This window comes from Zychaea mexicana, assembly GCF_025766255.1.
Source record: "Zychaea mexicana strain RSA 1403 chromosome Unknown BDB00scaffold_51, whole genome shotgun sequence".
Classification (NCBI taxonomy): domain Eukaryota; kingdom Fungi; phylum Mucoromycota; class Mucoromycetes; order Mucorales; family Lichtheimiaceae; genus Zychaea; species Zychaea mexicana.
The window spans coordinates 14,583-33,155 of NW_026516714.1; the positions used below are offsets into that span (position 1 = coordinate 14,583).

The 18,573-nt window shown below is 41.9% G+C and overlaps 6 protein-coding genes across 6 annotated transcripts; 4 read left to right on the plus strand and 2 right to left on the minus strand.

Moving 5' to 3' along the window:
- Window positions 1-792: 792 nt before the first annotated feature.
- BDB00DRAFT_829829 (uncharacterized protein) lies at window positions 793-1,878 on the minus strand. The gene is made up of 3 exons (XM_053123982.1): window positions 1,137-1,878; window positions 961-1,018; window positions 793-900 (listed from the first exon to the last, which is right to left on the minus strand). The coding sequence occupies exons 1-3, from the start codon at window positions 1,544-1,546 to the stop codon at window positions 871-873; spliced, it is 498 nt and encodes a 165-aa protein (XP_052978296.1). The 5' UTR covers window positions 1,547-1,878; the 3' UTR covers window positions 793-870.
- Window positions 1,879-3,724: 1,846 nt separating this feature from the next.
- BDB00DRAFT_929941 (tubulin beta-1 chain) lies at window positions 3,725-5,523 on the plus strand. Its single transcript, XM_053128987.1, has 4 exons — window positions 3,725-3,789; window positions 3,890-3,906; window positions 3,993-5,209; window positions 5,343-5,523. Exons 1-4 carry the CDS (start codon window positions 3,762-3,764, stop codon window positions 5,443-5,445), a joined length of 1,365 nt encoding a protein of 454 aa, XP_052978297.1. The 5' UTR covers window positions 3,725-3,761; the 3' UTR covers window positions 5,446-5,523.
- Window positions 5,524-6,647: 1,124 nt separating this feature from the next.
- On the plus strand, window positions 6,648-9,168 carry BDB00DRAFT_829835 (uncharacterized protein). The gene is made up of 2 exons (XM_053123983.1): window positions 6,648-7,461; window positions 7,585-9,168. The coding sequence occupies exons 1-2, from the start codon at window positions 6,663-6,665 to the stop codon at window positions 8,844-8,846; spliced, it is 2,061 nt and encodes a 686-aa protein (XP_052978298.1). The 5' UTR covers window positions 6,648-6,662; the 3' UTR covers window positions 8,847-9,168.
- A 5,602-nt stretch (window positions 9,169-14,770) lies between these two features.
- BDB00DRAFT_829863 (uncharacterized protein) lies at window positions 14,771-15,041 on the plus strand (the record flags this gene model as incomplete). The annotated part of the gene is given in 2 exon segments (XM_053123984.1): window positions 14,771-14,907; window positions 14,925-15,041. Coding segments are annotated over 2 exon segments (212 nt in total), but the record flags the coding sequence as incomplete, so codon positions are not given.
- A 308-nt stretch (window positions 15,042-15,349) lies between these two features.
- On the minus strand, window positions 15,350-16,286 carry BDB00DRAFT_829867 (60S ribosomal protein L39). The gene is made up of 5 exons (XM_053123985.1): window positions 16,257-16,286; window positions 16,010-16,187; window positions 15,828-15,909; window positions 15,512-15,615; window positions 15,350-15,417 (listed from the first exon to the last, which is right to left on the minus strand). The coding sequence occupies exons 3-5, from the start codon at window positions 15,828-15,830 to the stop codon at window positions 15,369-15,371; spliced, it is 156 nt and encodes a 51-aa protein (XP_052978300.1). The 5' UTR covers window positions 15,831-15,909; window positions 16,010-16,187; window positions 16,257-16,286; the 3' UTR covers window positions 15,350-15,368.
- A 263-nt stretch (window positions 16,287-16,549) lies between these two features.
- Window positions 16,550-18,546, plus strand: BDB00DRAFT_829895 (uncharacterized protein). The gene is made up of 3 exons (XM_053123986.1): window positions 16,550-18,003; window positions 18,099-18,421; window positions 18,524-18,546. Exons 1-2 carry the CDS (start codon window positions 16,709-16,711, stop codon window positions 18,361-18,363), a joined length of 1,560 nt encoding a protein of 519 aa, XP_052978301.1. The 5' UTR covers window positions 16,550-16,708; the 3' UTR covers window positions 18,364-18,421; window positions 18,524-18,546.
- Window positions 18,547-18,573: the final 27 nt, after the last annotated feature.

The following is an 18,573-nucleotide window of genomic DNA, read 5'->3' on the forward strand; positions in this document are numbered from 1 at the left end:
ACCAGTCTTTTTCTTATCAGTAGCAATACTAACACTAGACTGGCCAACTTGGATGCATTCCCTGGATAACTCCATATGGGAAAGCCCATTGGGGGTTTATACAACGACGACTTTCTGGATTGAACATAAACTTTTATTATATTGACAACTCATGGGAATGAGTGACGAGAGCGGACGGGGCCTTTTCTTTTTTGTGTATTGTGGTATGAGTGTATCTGTGTTGTACATACAGCACTACTGCTACTTAGCAAGATCGTCTATTTATAAGCCTTGCTTAATGCAAATATAGGCAAGACTTGTCTGTTGTTGCTAGTTTGCTTATCTAGATTTAATCTTCGCATGCTGCTGGTGGTAATGGTATTTCATTAGTCTATCATACTTACTATCAGTAGTGTATCTTTCAAGCTCCATTGGGAATCTTCTTGTGTAAACGTCGTTGTTCAAGCCAATAAATGGTACAGCAGATAGTAGCAAGCATAGTGTTTATAGCAACACGGAATAGGCTGAGAATATACACGGTTACTAAACAAGTAATCGACTCTCAGTGGCACTGCTGATGCAAAATACTACTTGAAAATGCAACAAACGCAGCCTTTACTATATAAACTACGGTGTGTTTTGCGCAACCGTTATCTGTGAGAGTTTACATCGAGAACGGGGCTGGAACCTACCAATTAGTGCTCACGGACCACCCCCAAATATCCCTCGAAAACTTTTCCTTCTTTGCATAACCGCCATTGGTACTATTTTAACTTTGATGATCATGAGAGATAACGGGTAGTACGTATATATGAAATTTTGTTCATTGAAAGCTACCCTTTCACCACACCACGATACCATCACCACTGCCATCATAGCTTTATCTTGAGATCAATGATACGTAAAGAAAGCTCCTCCCTCGTAAGTCCAATTCCGAATCAGTTAAATTGGTTGATATATTCATGCTGGTGATCATATAAGAGTTTGCCAGGTTATGTGTGGGAAGGTTTTCTGGTACCATAATCTAGTTTTGATGACGGTGAGCTCATTTCTTCTTTCTCTCTGTAACTTGGCTATCTACCGCGCTACTGCTACCATTCGCATATTATGACCATTAATCGACCGAAAATTATATCACCCTGCTGATTACATGGTAGCATGTCAATTTTTTTTTGAATCTCTCATTGTAATATAGTGCCATTACAGTCTTCTGGTAGCAGTAGTACGAGAGAGTGCCGCAGGCAAATGATATTGGCCCATTGCTCGTCGCATAAGCGTAATATAAGAGATGGTCTAAAAGAGCTATTTCCGGGCTCCAAATAACGAACAAATCTTGTATGTGTAGGCATAAATTGAGCCGTGAGTACGTACATTCGATTTTCAAGTATGAAAGAGGAACAAGGGTGGTAGATATAGCGGCCTGTTGCTGTAGATACGCATTCTTAACATTTGCTGTATTCTTCATTTTTCCTCTTGCTGTTCTCTTGATCACTTGTCGTTTTTTATAGAAAGATATGAATGGTGTATGCACGACATACGTACTTGCTATGTAAAGCACAGCAGCCATGAAGCAGTAAGGCGCACCCGAAAAATATGCATACTGTAAAATAACGATCCTTTATAATATACTTTCATCACTTAGAGTTAGATCTGAGGTTCTCAGTTGTCATCATCTTTTCGCTAGGAATTTAAAAAAAGTTAGGAATCTATACTACTGACTATTAAATTCTGTTTGTATGTTTGCATCTGTAAAATCAATGAATATACACAAAATATATATAAACCCGTCATGTAGAGGAGTAGCAGAAAGCAGTACACCAGTAGTAGATAGAAACATTGCTGGAGTAGGGTACTTATAACTTGAAATATGATACTATATTACTATAAAATACGTATGGGAACGACCAAGTTTTAAAAAAAAAGCTTACCGGTTGGATTTGTTGGGTCATCTCTTTTGGGTATAGGACATTTTCTCCATGCTATATTGGGAAGCAACGGCATAAAGCCGAATTTTATGTGCACCACCTCAGCACTGGTTAAATGGAATATCCGAGATCGGGACTGCATACAAACAAGAACCGCAACAAGATTAGTTTGTAGAAGCAGTGCCCTGTTTCCGAGAAGTATATGTACATAACGTATACTCAAAAGCATGTAATGTCATACGTACAGTACGGTGATAATGTCGCTGATGCAAAATACATGAAGAGCAATGTCGCCCTTTATGTAGGAGCTATCTATTTCTTCTTCTATGTACAGCGGTCCCCCGTTAAGATAAACCTCAAAGGGGGTTCTCAGAAGGTTGAAGCTTATGAGGGTTAATAAAAGTGAGGGCGAGTTTTTATAGAAACTATATGCTTTCTTTCTTCTAAAGTCCCTTCAATAGGGCTGCTGCAACTGAGGGCTGAATTTATTCGAGGGTGATCTTAACGGGGGATCATTGTACTGTATCAGATGGATGCAACATAAAGAAATCGTTTGGTAGCATCCATAAATAACGGATATTACAATGCAATGCGAAGTTTTCATTGCTCGTAGAAGATCCTGGTACCAGATGACATTTGTTTATGGCGAGTGTGGATATATGCCAGCGTGCCAGTTTTCTCACACTCTATCCCTCCTTGTCACAGGCAGTATCAATGAATACACATCGCCGTCGACCAAGGCCAGTTATAGTAAAACGACACTGTGAGAATACGAATTGAAGCAGTTTTTTTTACAAATACTTACAATGATTACGATATGTACTGTCGCTTATGTTAATGCATCGATTATTCCCCTACAGATCAAATCTATATATGCACCGTTTCTCATTCGTTACAGTATCTACTTCTAGCTCATTCCTCTTACGATTGATGCGATATAACAAATGTATTATGCTGGCAGCAGTAATTTTACCAATACAACCGTTCTCTTTTATCGTCTTCTATACAAAACACATACATGCTCGGTTATTATAACACATCGAAGGAAAAATGTGTTTTTCTTTTATGAATCGGTAAGGTAACTGGAATGGTATTAGGGATGAAGATGAAATTGTCCACACTGTCAAATATAGTGAGCGCTCGTCATAGCAGTGGCGAAGAAAGAAAAAAGACAAGTAGCTAATTTATCAAACTACTTTGTGGCGTATACTTGCTATAATAGTACAAGTAGATGCATATTCTCGACCTAACAGGGAGGATGAGCCATTCGCGTGTGATTGTTGCATGAAAAGTTTTAGCTTGTCGCTTTTGAGACATAAAAAAGTCGTGTCCTGATTATATACGTCGTATAACAGTAGTCTGCCGCCAACAGGATCAAATTTTAGAGGAAGACAGAAGCAGGTTGATCTGTACAACCCACGATATGTACGTCCCATATGCCAACTCTTGACCCCTCCCAAAGGAGTTAAAAGTAGCAAGGGGGTTTCCGTGCAATGCTCCATGTGCGGCCCCCCTTCATAGTATGTACCCGCTATTGCTTCTTTCTCGCCGTTATAACAACGGCACATGATTTCTCAGCAAGCTCTTTGTCATGAGTCAAATGCAGTTATATGAGAAAACATGGGCTGTGAAACATAGAGGAGCGAGCAGCGCAGGCAGTGTCATCGCGGAGAGGGGGTGATGCATAAAATCCTTTGGAGAAGAACGAAATAAGCAAACTAGAAAGTTTAGTGTTTTTGTGCACCCATCGATGACAGGGCGACACGCTCTTCCAAAAATGGTAGCGCTACTGCATATAAAACTCCAAACTATGCATCATTTTCTTTTTTCTTTTTCGCTTTTCTAACTCGTCTAAACATGAGAGAAATCATCCACGTGCAGGCCGGTAAGAAGAACAGGTTTACCCAATCTCAAGTCTATGACGAAAAGAACATATTTAGCTTAACGTATGCATGGTCTTACTGCCTTTTTTTCTCTTACTAAAGGACAATGTGGCAATCAAGTAAGTGTTTTTCTTTGCTTACGATCTTGAGCCATAAAAGAAGAAAAGGTCACTCAGCCACGTTACTATCCCCAAATGAACTGCAGATTGGCCAAAAGTTCTGGGAAAACATTAGCCAAGAACATGGCATCGATGAAACTGGCGCGTACGCCGGCGATAATGACTTGCAGCTCGAACGGATCAATGTGTACTACAACGAAGGCTCTACGGGAAAATACGTACCGCGATCGGTGCTTGTTGACTTGGAGCCTGCCACCATGGATGCGATCAGAAGCAGTCGATACGGTAAGCTGTTTCGACCCGACAACTTTGTGCATGCACAGTCTGGTGCAGGCAACTCGTGGGCCAAAGGCTACTACACCGAGGGCGCCGAACTAGTCGAGTCTGTCTTGGACATTATCCGCAAGGAAGCAGAACACACAGATTGCCTGCAAGGATTTCAGCTGGCGCATTCTTTGGGCGGCGGTACTGGCTCCGGCTTGGGCTCGTTGCTCCTGTCCAAGATTCGTGAAGAGTATCCAGATCGTATGCTGTGCACTTACTCTGTCGTACCTTCGCCCAAGGTATCCGACACTGTTGTCGAGCCTTACAATGCCGTGTTAACTGTCCACCAGCTGGTCGAGAACTGTGATGCCACATTCTGTATCGACAATGAGGCCCTGTACGATATCTGTTTCCGCACTTTGAAATTGACCAACCCGGCCTATGGAGAGCTCAATCAGCTCGTATCGGCTGTCATGTCCGGTGTCTCTACAAGCTTGCGCTTCCCTGGACAGCTCAACTCGGATCTTCGGAAGCTGTTTGTCAACATGGTACCCTTCCCACGTCTGCATTTCTTCATGGTCGGCTTTGCGCCCTTGACTGCATTTGCATCGCAGCAGTATCGCAGTCTGTCGGTGCCCGAACTGACAGCTCAAATGTTTGATGCACGTAACATGATGGCTGCATCCGACCCTCGACATGGCCGTTACCTGACTGTCGCTACCATCTTCCGTGGCCGATTGTCTACCAAGGAAGTCGAGAATCAAATGTTGGCTGTCCAGCAAAAGAACTCGTCCTATTTTGTTGAGTGGATTCCCAACTCGGTCAAGACGTCGTTGTGTGATATTCCACCTGTCGGCTTGAAGATGTCCGGCACATTCATTGGCAACAGCACGGCGATCCAGGAGTTGTTTAAACGTGTCAATGAACAATTTACTGCCATGTTCCGTCGCAAGGCTTTCATGCACTGGTACACCGGTGAGGGCATGGACGAAATGGAGTTTACCGAGGCAGAGTCCAACATGAACGATCTTGTTTCTGAGTAAGTTACTGAAAATGGCGCATTACATGCAACCTAACTCTTCTCCTTTTTCTTCTCATATCTCACTGTTGATGCTGCTGCTGCTGCTATTACTATGCACATGTAATGTTTCTTACTCTGCACTTTTGATTAGATACCAACAATATCAGGAGGCTGGTGTTGAGGAGGAGATGGAGGACGACGATTTGGATGTGGAAGAAGATTTCTTGGAGGAAGAAGCTCAACTGGATAATTAGGTTTACTATAATAACCATCACGAGAAGCAACAGAAACCTACATATATAAAAATATATAGTATAACCTTAACATACGAGAAAGAGAATGCATGCAGATAGGAATGGCCTAGGCTGGGTTACCCGGGTTGTTGTGCGTTATATATACCATACGTTTTATACTTGTTAGAAATTTTCAGAACAACAGAATCCATGCATATCTGGCTATTAAGTACATCAAACAACTGCTATCGGCATTGAGACTGCTTAAATTTTATGGCAACAGCTTGCATTGATATGCATTCCATGCATCACGCTCTGCTGCTCTATGTCTGTGATAGCTGTAGCAAAGCAAAAACATGCACATACCCAGCCCTTTAATTCTTGGTACACAGTGTTCTTAGTTCGGGAGCAGAGACTAAAAATCTAGTTGATTTTTTCAAAGATAGCGATAATATGTGTGGTGGCCGTGAGAGTTGAAAACAAAGAGATAAAAGGTTACTGTGGATAACAAACATTTACATTATCGCTGCTTTATTTGACTATTCCCTGTAATCTAATAAAGTTGCGTACGTACGTACAGCCTGATTGACTTTCTTAAATATACTCCTGTCAGCACGGCGCTCTTGTTTTTGTTTTGGAGACACACTTTTTGTGTTTTTACTTTTGCAAGATGTGTTCTTTTCCAAATAAAAGAGCGCTTCAAACCTTATTGCACTCGATATGATAAATAAACAATAACATGTAAATATCGGTGATGCCCAGCCGCAGAAATATCTACTGCGCTTTGCTTCTCCTAATCGCTAAAGGCAGTCATGATGCTAAAACGGCGTGTTATCTCATATACGCCGGAAAGTCCAAAAACAGAGGGTGAGCAACAAGTTGAAAGGGCAACAAGGAGTTTATGTGGCTAAACCTTCCAAAACAGACAAACGATTAAAGTATGCTTGGCATCAAAGCTACCTGTGGTGTAGATACAGCAACAGCCATTCATCAGGAGAAAATGAGTAACTGGTCGCCATGATCATTTAACGCGTGGTTTCATACGTCTTCAGTAAGGGATGTAAGTAATGCGGGTAATACCACGTCAGAGCTATCTGTTTCGATGTATTCTTTATTGGCAGTACTGAAACCTATGATATGTCTTGTTTTATGCCTACTGCAGTCCGCGGCGGAGGGAGAACAACGCATTTTCACGCAGCCGATAAAAAGGCCTCCTTTTTGTACCTTGACCAACAACCATGTCAAAACGAAGAAACTCCACTGACTGTGTCCACGGACAAAACAAGCGACAAGCGACCAACTCAGACACTACTCCAAGACATTTCGAAGGATTCTATACTCCAAATGACACCAGTATTGAAGCTTTCTCATCCTGCGTACAACAAATCGAAAACAGGGACTTTCATAACGCGATCGAGTCAGCTACCGTAAACTTTACAAACATGTTCACCAACGCAATCGCATTACTTAATTTTCGCGCAGCAGCCTATGGATCGACAATTCAAATTGACAAAGGTTTCGAGGATGCGCAAAAACTAATGGTCTATGCGCCAACCTTAGCCGTTGGCTATTTGCGCGCAGGCTCGCTCTACTCTCTCAGAAGCCAGTACAAAGCTGCAATGACCGTATATCGGCAAGGAATCGACGCTTTATCCGGCGAGCAATTCGAAGCAGAACGTGCCATGATGCAAGACAAATACGATGCGGCAAGTGCGAAACTTGACCAACGCTCTGACTTTACCACACGTATACCGTGCGATCTAATATATCACATCATGGAGTATTTGCCTCAAGAAACTTTGGCTCAAGGATCAAGTGTGTCTCGTACTTGGCGCAACTACATAGCCGCGAACCGAAAACCGTGGATGAACGTATGTCTCCTCGGGAACGAGATAAGACAGGTGGCCGCTGCTCTACCTCACGTCAGCCACCATGTACAGATTATGAGTTTACTCCAGTTGTCAAGTGACCAGAGCGACCAGGTCTTTCTAAATATCATGGATGGCGATTATACAAAGCTCGATACATTACGACTTTGTAAGTTTCTATGCAACTATACTGCTTTTATCACCCTGCATCCTTTTCTGGAATTGAAATGAGCTACTGCATAATCAAGATTTCGGTCAATTTTGTCAACCCGTCTTTTCATTTTGTTTATAGACCATTGCCATTTTAAAGACCATTTTCGAACTATGATCGCCTTATCACAAGTCAGAAATACCCTGAAAGAACTACAGTTTGTCACGCTCGCTCCTACTGTACCTGTGCTGCCGCTTGGGGTAGTTCTTTCAACATGCAAGAACCTGACAAAGCTCGTTTGCCATCAACATCAAATCGTTTTTAAAGCAGAAGCACTCGGCGGCATTCCATCGATGCCTGTCAACAAGCTGGTTGATCTGCAATTACACTTTAATATGATGGGCATCACTCTGTTGGAAAAAATACTGCATTGCTGCCCAAATGTGCATCACTTGGACGTCAATTACTGCGACACGTCGATTATCAATATCATCAGGACAGCATACCCGTCATTGTACAGTCTGGCGATTAACGATTCTAAAGACGCTGCGTACGGAATCGCGCAAAAGGCACCATCAACACAGCTCTCTAATGACAAAGACGACCAGCCAAGTGGTGTGCATTATCTGGTCCTTAACCTAAACAGTGAGAGGACTGTAAATGATGGACCGGTGCATTTACTATCCGACAATGCTTCCACACTAGAGGCGCTGGATTTTACCTTCCCAAAAGTATCAGGTGCAGCGGTTCAAGGACATGAAACTATACTGGCACGATGGGACCCACTTTTCGCCAATAATATTTCATTTGGCAACTTACGCAGCTTGACGATTTCTTTCGGCCCTTTGTTAACCGGTACGGTTACCGCCATACTGTTACGATCTCCAGTGTTGGAAACGCTAGAATTCAACAGCTGCAGTTTTTTGGACATTACCATATTCCAAACTGTGCCTCAATTGGAGTGTATAGAAGAATTGGCGATTTGCGACGTATCAGGACTTATCGAAGACGGAATGATTTCTATGTTTCGCGCGTTTGCACAAAAAGAAGATATGTGCAGTCTACAGTTGGTCAAGTTGGCTGACAACAACTGGGAAATCAATCAAGCGATATTGGAATCTCTTGCTTCCGTCAGATTGCTTGAAACTATCTATCTCGACAGCTTGGTTATCCATCCAACAATCTTTGAAGCGTTTGCTAGAGCTCTTGCAGATGATCAAGATCCTTCCTGCATCCAAACCATGTCCTTGTACAATATTGATGATATTGGCGATGAAGCTCTTCGGTATATCAGCAAAATTCAAAGCTTGAGAGACCTCTGTTTGATGGGCTTGCCAAATATCACGGATGGTGGGTTGAAATACATAAGATCCAACAAAAGCATTGATCTTGAACTACCATAAATACCGTGCAGGAGTGATAATTTGACGTACACAAAACGAATAAACCATATGTATCATTCAACAGAAGAAGCATCTAAATCAACAAAGTTTGAAGCAATCTATTAGATATAATGCTATCTCTTTTTTTTATTATATATATCTAAAAAAAAACTTCTATGCATTATGTCTGATTGAGAACTGAAGGAACTCATACAAATCTACATGACAGTGATAGTATACCCCTTCCTATAGAATTATGTTACTGTACTGTAGATCTATGTAGAATACGAAAATGAATGAAAATATGCAATGGCAATTCATTAAACATGATTTTATGCAGCAGGTTCGTCTCTAAGTTATAATTAATGCTACACTACAGATCATCATCTATACACGGAGCAAGTGCCTTCAGAGAACATATTAACGATCCTTTGGAATATACGTATGCGTATACTACTAGTGCCGCTCAGAGTTTAGCTTGGTGTTTACATACTTTCCTGTTAATACATATCATACAAATCCAAGATAACACCTGGTATATGTGGTCGTTACATTAGTCGACTTTGAAGCATTCCCATACAAAAGGTCTTTTAGAAGATCTTGCTGGTGTAAATACACATGTGGGTACTTTATTGTCGGGTCTGAGACCCAAGTTTGAACAATCTGGCTGAGCTTAAGACCCACGCTGAAAATTGGGAAAAATTAAAAAACTCCAACTTGCTGTACTTTGAAAAAACGACCACTTCAACTGGTTTTCATAAAACTGATCACACAGAACGAACGCGTCAGAGTACTGATCTTTCAGCGATGACTTCGTGGACTTCATTATCGTCACTGTCGACGGTAACGCAATTGCAATAGTCATACGCAAAATCCGAGATGTACCTTTTTTACGCATGATATTTCACGTCTATATAATCAGGTGTCACATTGAGGGGCAGGAGCTTAGGCCAGGTTGGTCCTTTAACAGCCATGGCATACAACTAAACCTTATAAAATCTCTTCGCCCTAGGTAAATATTAGCGTTGTATACCTCGTCAAATTGCTACATACTCTTTCTTTCGAGCAGTGTTACCATTACATTGAGTGCAGTAGCTGCATATTGATTTAGCCTCTCAACTTTGATGCGTCACCATAACCCTTCGTCGGGTATCATTATCCTCCTTACTGGGAGGATAACACTCTCAGTAATTTTGGTTTGCATACTACAGCGCACAACGTGATGCACTTGACCAGTACTCACTTTCATTAAATTCACTACGAAATATGTCAAATTATATCTTTAAGTATTATCATATAGAATCAGTAGTGGCCATTCCATATAGAAAGTGTTACAATCTTATGCTATGTTAATTTGTCCCCTATATATGTTAGCCTAATACAGATGGTCTGATATATGTGGATTGAACCTACATTTGAACAACTAAGAGACAAAGACTGGTATATAAAGAAACCAAAGCTTCTCATGGAAAACAACTTTTCAACGTACAGTAGGTAGAGGCATTGTAAATTAACCCGTTCTTATGGTACTGATTGCTTCTTTTGCACATATTATGTATTTCTCGAATCACAATAAAATTTTAACTTGTATAATAGGTGACAACTTTATTCAATAATCTATGGATCATTCTATGTATCTTACTCCTCGGTTCTCCGACGCTTGATTTCTTTTCCCAATTTGTCTATTCTGATCCCGAAATCACGACGTTTGTCTTCCAGCTGGCTTGCAGCATCAGTGGTTGATATATAGCTTTCTCATGCTATCCGCTCGACTTCTTCAAATATCAGTTTTCTCCGGCAAAAAAAACCTCGACTCCGTGGGATTCCTTCTTCCAGAAATTGAACTGAAGGCTGCCCAGCAATTCCGATGGTGTACTCGCGCCAGACATCGATGACAGTTAGAAGCTTTCTGTTAAGCTTAAAGCTTTGTGGAGGCGGTGACGGCGATGCCAAAGATGCAGTTTCCAATGGGAGCACATCGCCAGTTGTGGCAGTTTGATGATCAACTTGAAGGATCTCGTTGCTTGCGACGTCAACTTCTGTACGGGGGGCCATATTCGGCGGATTGCGGGAGAGGTACAAACGGGTTGGAAAAATGGAGTCAACAGCTTATAGGGTACTGGTAAAACCTTGTCGCTGTGACATTCCAAGAGCCTTAATATCGCTTCTGATCCCACTGATGTCGCTGTTGATGTTTCCGAATGAAGATCGTAGTAGTTCCGTTAAATGTGACATAGCCCTTTCGATTTGTATACCTAACGGCTCTTCTTCTTCGCTGGTTCTTTGCTAGATAACGCAACATGTCCAATTCATACTGTTTGTATAGCGGATCGTCAAATATGGCGTGGGCCCACAAGAAATGGGTTGGATGAAGCTTTTTCAGAACCACAGAGTCCTAAAATAATGGTATATGATATCAGAAATACTTTAGGGATCTCGCCTTGAAGTTGTGCTTTATGCAATATGATATAATAAATAGTAGCTACATATATACCTGAATAAAAACAATCCTCAAAAATTTTAAGAATTCCAAAAAGTATGGACTTGCGAGATCGTTCTGGACAGTTCTCGTCTCGAACTTGTTTTCCCAGTACTCGATATCAGGAAAAACGTTTTGTTGCAAGCTCTGTGGCGGATCGATTTTGGCCCTTGGTAACCAAAATGCACCAGCTTTTTTAGCATAGAAACCAGCTAAAGCACGAATCGCTGGCTTCGGAAGACTTGTCAAGTAGCATCCGATAATCGTGTCTGAACCCCACCGTCCAATTCGACGTTGATCACTGTCAGAAACATCTTGTTCAGTGATCGACCTCAGAACACTACCGCGATTGATGTGCGTTATTTTGCTTGATCAAATACCAACAGCTCGGAGCGGTTCTTGATACCCATCTCTTTGCGTATTGTAAGTGATAGCTCGTATACGGTTGGCACCCTTCTAGACGTGTATGTCGTACCAATGTCTGCATGATGTGAAATCCGGGAACTCTTCGTTTTCAATATGCCAGCGGCAAAAAAGGTGGAATGCCAAAGCCCCAATGGGACAAACTTCTGCACAGCGGTGTCTGATGGCAGCTCCGTACTCGACTCTTCCATGCTGATTGGTCTTGCCCTTATCCATAGTGGTAACCAGAGCAATACACTTGGTCGGGTCTTCAACCTTGAATTCGGTACAGAACAAATCTAACAGCTGCATAATACGCTTGGTCCTCGACCTAGTATCGCATGGCCCAGCAATAAATCCAGTCGGTTGCGCAAATGATGAGGCGTATTACGTCCAATTTGATAGCGTGAAACGAGCTTTAGCTCATCCAACGTATATCCGTCGTTGAGTGTGTTTATGCCACGGGTCCTCGTACTTTTTTCTTTTACGCACTGCATTTTCCCGGTCGTAATCGCTCAAGAAGTTCTTGACAATCGTTCCTCGGGCTGGTGGGTGCATATTTCCAAGGACACTGGCTTGCACAGCTTGTAATGCTATAACTGCCTTGGCATAAGCCTGTAGTGCTTCTTTACCCAAGCGCTTGGATTTGCCGTCTGGGAGCTTACCTTTCTTGTTTTTGATGTTACCTTTGGCCACTACTTCTTTCAAGAAAGCAACAAGTTTGGCTTCAGTGACGGTGTCGCCATCTCTAAACTCTAGTTTGTTGCACCACGACTTAAAAGAATAAACAAACAACAACAAACAAAAAATTAGTGTTACTGAGGTTGATATGCTTCTTTAAATCCTCTAGCGCTCTAACTACTAATCAACGCACCTTCCAATGCGCCTGCCTCAAAAGATACATGTTTCTTGTGATTTCCGCCAAGTTCTCGAGATGTCTTGTCATTGCCGATTGGACTTGCTCCTCGAGAAATGCTTTTGCTGCGTTCATTGACACTGACTTGAGTGTTATTAGCAGTGCCTGATGAATTTAGAGTAGGAGTGCTTGACATGTTGCAAAGAAATGTATAACGAAGGGCCGCAGATGTTATTTGACAGATATGTAAAAATTCATTGGGCTTCGTTCCTGCCCGAATTCCCGTTGGCTCCGCCTCGTCCTCTGATGTGGTGTTGGCTCCCAAAGCCGCGCTTTTCATTCCCATTTTTTATATAATGAACCAACATTTACATGCAGCATCGAATTTTCGCGTCCGCAGTTCCAAGAGTGCTCTCTCGAGTATCGGTGACAGCACCCCGTTTATGTTAATCTAACTCTACATAGTATCACGACCATTTTTCGTACAACAAACGCGTCAACCCTTCGTCAATGTTCTCCCGTACTTGTGTGCAGCGGAAGCAATTGCAGAAAATTCATGCATCGCGAACTTGCCTTCCCACGAGTCCTGTCAAACTCTTTACTTCTTCCCCTTCATTCTTTATCCATTCATGACATTAACAATAGGTTATCACAAGAAAGGCAGGTCTTTAGCTTTAACATGATACTACTATCATTTACATTTACGACGATAAATTGTGGCGGAATATTGCTTTGGAAATTGATTAGTCTTAAAAATGATGCCAGGTTCCCCTTCACCGTGTCTCGAACTTGTTTCTCGAACAATCGAGTCTGAAGCATGCAGTTGGTTCGTGTCAGTTGCGACAGTGCCCTCTTCTTCCTTCCTTTTCGAATAAACGGACTATATTCGTCATTCAGCAAAGAAATATTCATGTAGAGCAGAGCCGTGGCTATAGAATGACATATCATATCAATATTGATACATTTCAAATAATAAATGACGACACTATAGCTAATAATGTAGAATGGTCAATGAAAAACGATCGTTTTTCTGCTGCACTGTTAACTGAAACATGCATCGTGCTGCCTTAGTGTTGACCTCATCGCCTATGTGCTCGTTTGGCTACTGTATTGGACAACAGATAAATCACGCAATTGCCAAGAATCTAATCGATTGTTCCATTTATTCACAACGAATTTTATATAAAAGGTACGCGTTCCCACCCATTCATAGTTCTTTGGCCTCTTCTCTTCCGCTCCTTTCTCCTTCTCCTTCCTCCTCGTCATCAACTGTACGTATAACTCTTGGGAAACGGGATCCATCGCATGACCGTGCGTGTGGTGGTGTGCATGTCTGTCAAGAAGTATCACGACGACTTACGATCAAATCTCTTGCTTTCTTTCATTTCTATAGCCGTCTCCTCCTCGGCCTCGCCCGGTTACTGCTTTAAAAGAGGAGAGAAGCAAGAGTGTACATGGTGTGTGTCAAAGATGATGATGACCGTGGTATCGATTACTCACGATCGAGCCTCTTCTGTTTTTTTTGATAGCTCTCTTGCTCTCTCTGTCTTTCTCTTGCTCTCTCTTGCTCTCTGTACACGACGTTAGTATTCTTTTTTCTATGCTACACACATGATGCTTCCTCTCTCCATTACCCACCGCTATCTATCGCGATGTGTTATTAACGATTCTTCCCGCTACTATATCCTACAGAGGCACCTGGCCCCAAACCGAAGTCTAGCCCTATGCGCTAGTATTTTCGTTTTGCCACAAGCGGACATGGAATGGTAAGACTTTCACCTCCGTTTGTACAGCGTTATTATTCTTTCCTAACAATTGTTGTGTGGTGCTCTATGTAGTCCAGCTGTGGCCGTCGCCCCCCATGTGGCGTAGTACCTCATGGACTGCCACCAACTGTAAGTAAAGATATGATTTTCTTTTAATTTTCGAGGGTTATAGGGAAGAGTGTCTCTTGGAAGAAGGGGGAAAGGATCTTTTAAGTGTGGTACAAACATGTGTGTTCACTCTGTTTATAATACTTTATAGGTGGTATGCCTTTTTTTTACTCTGCTTTGTGGCCTCTTCTTCACCATCATGTGTCATGAAGTAGTATAGAAGATATGATTACTGACTAGAAATGGATCATCATGTATGCTGCCCGTCGTCTGGTCATCCTTTGTTCCATTACTCAATCCTTGGTGAGTTATATCTTGAGTCTCTTTCACACTGTCCACCGGTATACATTGTCTATTAGCCTACCAACTGACGTGTACTAATTTATTCTTTTCCTGTATGTTGGCCTTTCCTATCCCTCACATTCTCCTTATTTCGCACACCCTTTTCTTCATCGTCATTTACTCTTGTGTACACTCCAAAGCTAGTAATTTATATCTCTTCATTTCCTAATCCACGCACAATCACCCCTCCTTATTATATATTCTCATGCAAAAATCATATTTTGTTTCATGTCTTGGATATTAAACCTCAACAATAAAGTACATCATAGTCTATTTATACACCACTAATATCCCATACCCTTGCATGACCGTATCCCTCCGTTTGCATACCCTCAAAATGCTTTCCCTCTCGAACACAAGCTTTTCTCTCAATGCTGTAAAGTACCGAAGAAGCTTGCATAAAGACGAAACCATTCTCCTTCCAGACTTTTATGATATTCGAAATGACGTGAAATGGGGAGTTTGTCGCAGTCCTTCCGAATTTTTTATTTCCCCTCTCCAAAGAGACGAGGCAAACAAACCAAGTGGTAAATAAGCGATACACGAGAAAAAATTGGAATATATTGGACAATTCGAGAGATTGCTCTGCTTTAGATGTTGAGCTTGGTGTGGCGCCAGTTGCGTCTCTTGGCGTTCCAGCTAATAATATCATTATAAAGTATAGAGAGTAAGTTATAAATCGCCACATATGAATCGAGTTTCAAGTTTCGTCGTTTATAGAGAGATAATTTACCGAATCTTGGTGTCAGTCTTCATGCGGAACCAATGGGGCAAAGGACGGTTCTGCTTTTGCTTCTTGCCAAGCTTGACCTTGGTCCGGAACGATTTGTTGGAAGGCTTAATTGAAATTGCAGAATTGATGAATGAGTTACATGCATTTTACAGAATTTGACCATATTCCCACTCTCGTCGTTTCTTTTAACTTTAAATTCATCCGTCCGAGATTTTCTCGTCGAATCCATCCATCCATCCGTTCTATTTTGAACATCATCCATCGTATTTCCTTTGCTTTTCACTCTTCCCTCTCTATCCCCATCGTTTCTACGCACCATGACTATAACAAATCAATCGAAAGGGAGGAATATCACTTCTCCGCACTGTGCCCTTCAAAACGCCTGACCAGCAGCGAGGCTGTCGGAGCTGAAATGTCAGAAAAGGGATTATGTCTCAAGTTGTTGCCCTTTACTTCGTATCACACAGCATGCTTCACTCATAAATGGTCTCATGATACCTTCATGCATAATGTCGATGGCTAATAGATAAAACCGCATAACTATGTTAATAATAAAAATGGCATATTATGTATCTTAGTCTAAGACCTTGTATTAGATCCAAACTCTTAAGAGAAAAGCGACTAGTCACAATCACGTCAAGCAACAACCGGCACGGGCAAGAATAAAGTATGTTCCCTAGCAGGAAAAGAAGCACAGTTTCATCCATGCAGTTTCTTCTTGACTGACGCATTTACGATAACCTACATATTAGCATGCATAACTGCCAAGTTTTCTCTGGTGACTCATATGAGCTAGCAAATCCGGTGGCTAGTCCCAAAAGCTCTTGCAGCTACCCTATGGACAATTTATAAACTATGATTGGGATGGATTCGATAATGAAGAAATTGCAAGAGAACCGTTACTAGCAAATGGTAGTCCGTCCCGATTAGATATATACTGTGATGATTTAGATTGGAGGCGAAAAAGGAGGAGCTACTTGAACAGCCAGAGTATTTCATCGTCTTGGATTTGAAAAGGACAAACGCGGCGGGAACGGACCACGAACGCCTCTCTGTAAAAATAGCGCTGTTGTACCACTCGTCCACGTATATCCTTTTGAATAGTTTGCCATCAATCATATCATCACCATTTTCCTTCTTCTCCTTCGATTTAAAAAACGGCATCTTTCAACATTTAAGCTCTGCTACAAATGAATCATGGGCACGACGTTAAGTAAATTAAGAAATACCAATAACGATGAATCAACAACACAGGAATCAGCCTTGTTACAAAACTCTCCTCCACCATCGTCTCCTCCCACTAGCAGCGGCAACAATGTCAAGAACAAAAGAAAAACACGTCAACTCAATTCATCTTCAGTACTACCCAGAAACTTCAGCGAGGGTATCTTGACGCGGAGCAAGGCGCGCGATCAAACAATGATCACTCGAAGTGAAGGCAAACGAATCAATAGAGCCACGAGCAGTATGAGCAATAGCAGAAGAGTTCCGGACGAACAACGGCGTCGACGATATATTAACAACAACAACAATGCGAAACGAAAACGTACCAGAAGAACTGTTAGTACCAGTAGTGGTGCCAGCAGTAGTAGTACTGATAGCGACATCGTTCGGCATAGCAGGTCGAAACGTAAACAATTGGCAACATCATCTTCACCGTTATCTAGCAGAAGTAGTAGCGTAATTGCTACTAGCGATGTAAATAAGCTTAGGAAAAGCAGTCGATTGACAAAAGGTGGCAGCAGGAACGACAGTAGTACCGACAGTAGTAGCAGTGAAAAAACCGCGGAGGAAAGCGACGATAATAGTATGATCGCTCAACAACAACAACAAAATGAAGAACGACGCATGACACGATTAAAGAGTTTAAATCGTGATGAATCGAAAGCAATGACGAACGAGCGACCAGTGACGCGCGATAGAAGTCGAATCGCGACAAGAGGTAGACCATTGACCGTCTACACGCGAGGAAGGTCAACGAGAACAAAAAGCATTGATAGCACCGCAAGTGAAGCTAGTATTAATGCCGATCAAAAATCAAGAAATGCAAATACTGGTATCGACAACAACAATGCGTCATCATCATCATCACAGAGTACCCTTATTGTTAAAGGGAAAGAAATTCCAGCAACTGAAGGCGTGATGACAAGAAGCAGAGCATTCACCAACGATAAAATCATCACACGAAGCCTGAGCAAAAATTTGAGACAATCTAGTCTTACCAGCGGCAACAGTATGAGCCCGAAACCAGCAACGACAAAAAGCCGTAATCATAGTACCACCGCCAAAAGCCAACGTAATAGCAGAAGCACTACTCCAACCATCAAGACCAATACAAGCCAAAGAGAAGCTGTTATTGTCATCGAGGATACCCATCCGCCTCCGCCTCCGCCTCCTAATCGTCCGGTTACTAGAGGACGAAGTAAAACCACTACGATAATTACGAGTGACAATCCGATCTACAAAAAGTTAAAAATGCTTAGTGATACAGAGTAGGTTCTTTGTGAACAGTATTTTATTAGCTACTATAAATTATACGTAAACTTATTGCTAACACCTCAGCTTTCTTTTTTTTTTTTGCGCCCAGCGATGATGATGAGGAGGAGGAAGAATTTGAAAGCGCTGAAGAAGAAAGTGCCGACGACGATGATTCGAGGACTGAGATCAAAGCCTTGGAAGACTTGATTGATGAACTAGAAAGGAGCTATCGTAGCAGGGCCAGAAGGCTTAAAGAACGCAAAGGCCTCGCATTAGACGCTATAAAGAGACAATGCGATGCTGAGAAACGAATAGCAATCGCCGAGAGTATAGTAAGTTTCTCCTTTTCTTCTGCCTCCCTTGCAAAGAAGTAACGAAGAGAAGGCTTACCAAGGTATACATGATACAAATGTTAGAAAATACGTGCAAACGCTAAAAAAGAACGAAAGCAAAAAATCAAAAATCAAAGTACGGCACTTGCACAAGAAGGAAATACATAGAAAGATAAACAATGAATGTCCCCTGCTTCCTTACCATGTTCTCCGTATCCGATACACTCGATGGGCATTTACAGGAGAGTAAAA

What these genes read in the sequence shown, in the direction of transcription:
- BDB00DRAFT_829829 (XM_053123982.1), bottom strand. Translation starts at nt 1,546, where the DNA reads ATGGCTGCTGTGCTTTACATAGCAAGTACGTATGTCGTGCATACACCA. An exon ending in TTCAAAAAAAAATTGACATG is followed by an intron (nt 1,019 to 1,136) that starts CTACCATGTAAT and finishes AAATGAGCTCAC; the next exon opens with CGTCATCAAAACTAGATTAT. An exon ending in CACACATAACCTGGCAAACT is followed by an intron (nt 901 to 960) that starts CTTATATGATCA and finishes AATTGGACTTAC; the next exon opens with GAGGGAGGAGCTTTCTTTAC.
- BDB00DRAFT_829867 (XM_053123985.1), bottom strand. An exon ending in AAGACTGACACCAAGATTCG is followed by an intron (nt 15,418 to 15,511) that starts GTAAATTATCTC and finishes TGATATTATTAG; the next exon opens with CTGGAACGCCAAGAGACGCA.
- BDB00DRAFT_829895 (XM_053123986.1), top strand. Translation starts at nt 16,709, where the DNA reads ATGGGCACGACGTTAAGTAAATTAAGAAATACCAATAACGATGAATCA. An exon ending in AAAATGCTTAGTGATACAGA is followed by an intron (nt 18,004 to 18,098) that starts GTAGGTTCTTTG and finishes TTTTGCGCCCAG; the next exon opens with CGATGATGATGAGGAGGAGG.
- BDB00DRAFT_829835 (XM_053123983.1), top strand. Translation starts at nt 6,663, where the DNA reads ATGTCAAAACGAAGAAACTCCACTGACTGTGTCCACGGACAAAACAAG. An exon ending in GCTCGATACATTACGACTTT is followed by an intron (nt 7,462 to 7,584) that starts GTAAGTTTCTAT and finishes TTTTGTTTATAG; the next exon opens with ACCATTGCCATTTTAAAGAC.
- BDB00DRAFT_929941 (XM_053128987.1), top strand. Translation starts at nt 3,762, where the DNA reads ATGAGAGAAATCATCCACGTGCAGGCCG. An exon ending in ATGAACGATCTTGTTTCTGA is followed by an intron (nt 5,210 to 5,342) that starts GTAAGTTACTGA and finishes ACTTTTGATTAG; the next exon opens with ATACCAACAATATCAGGAGG.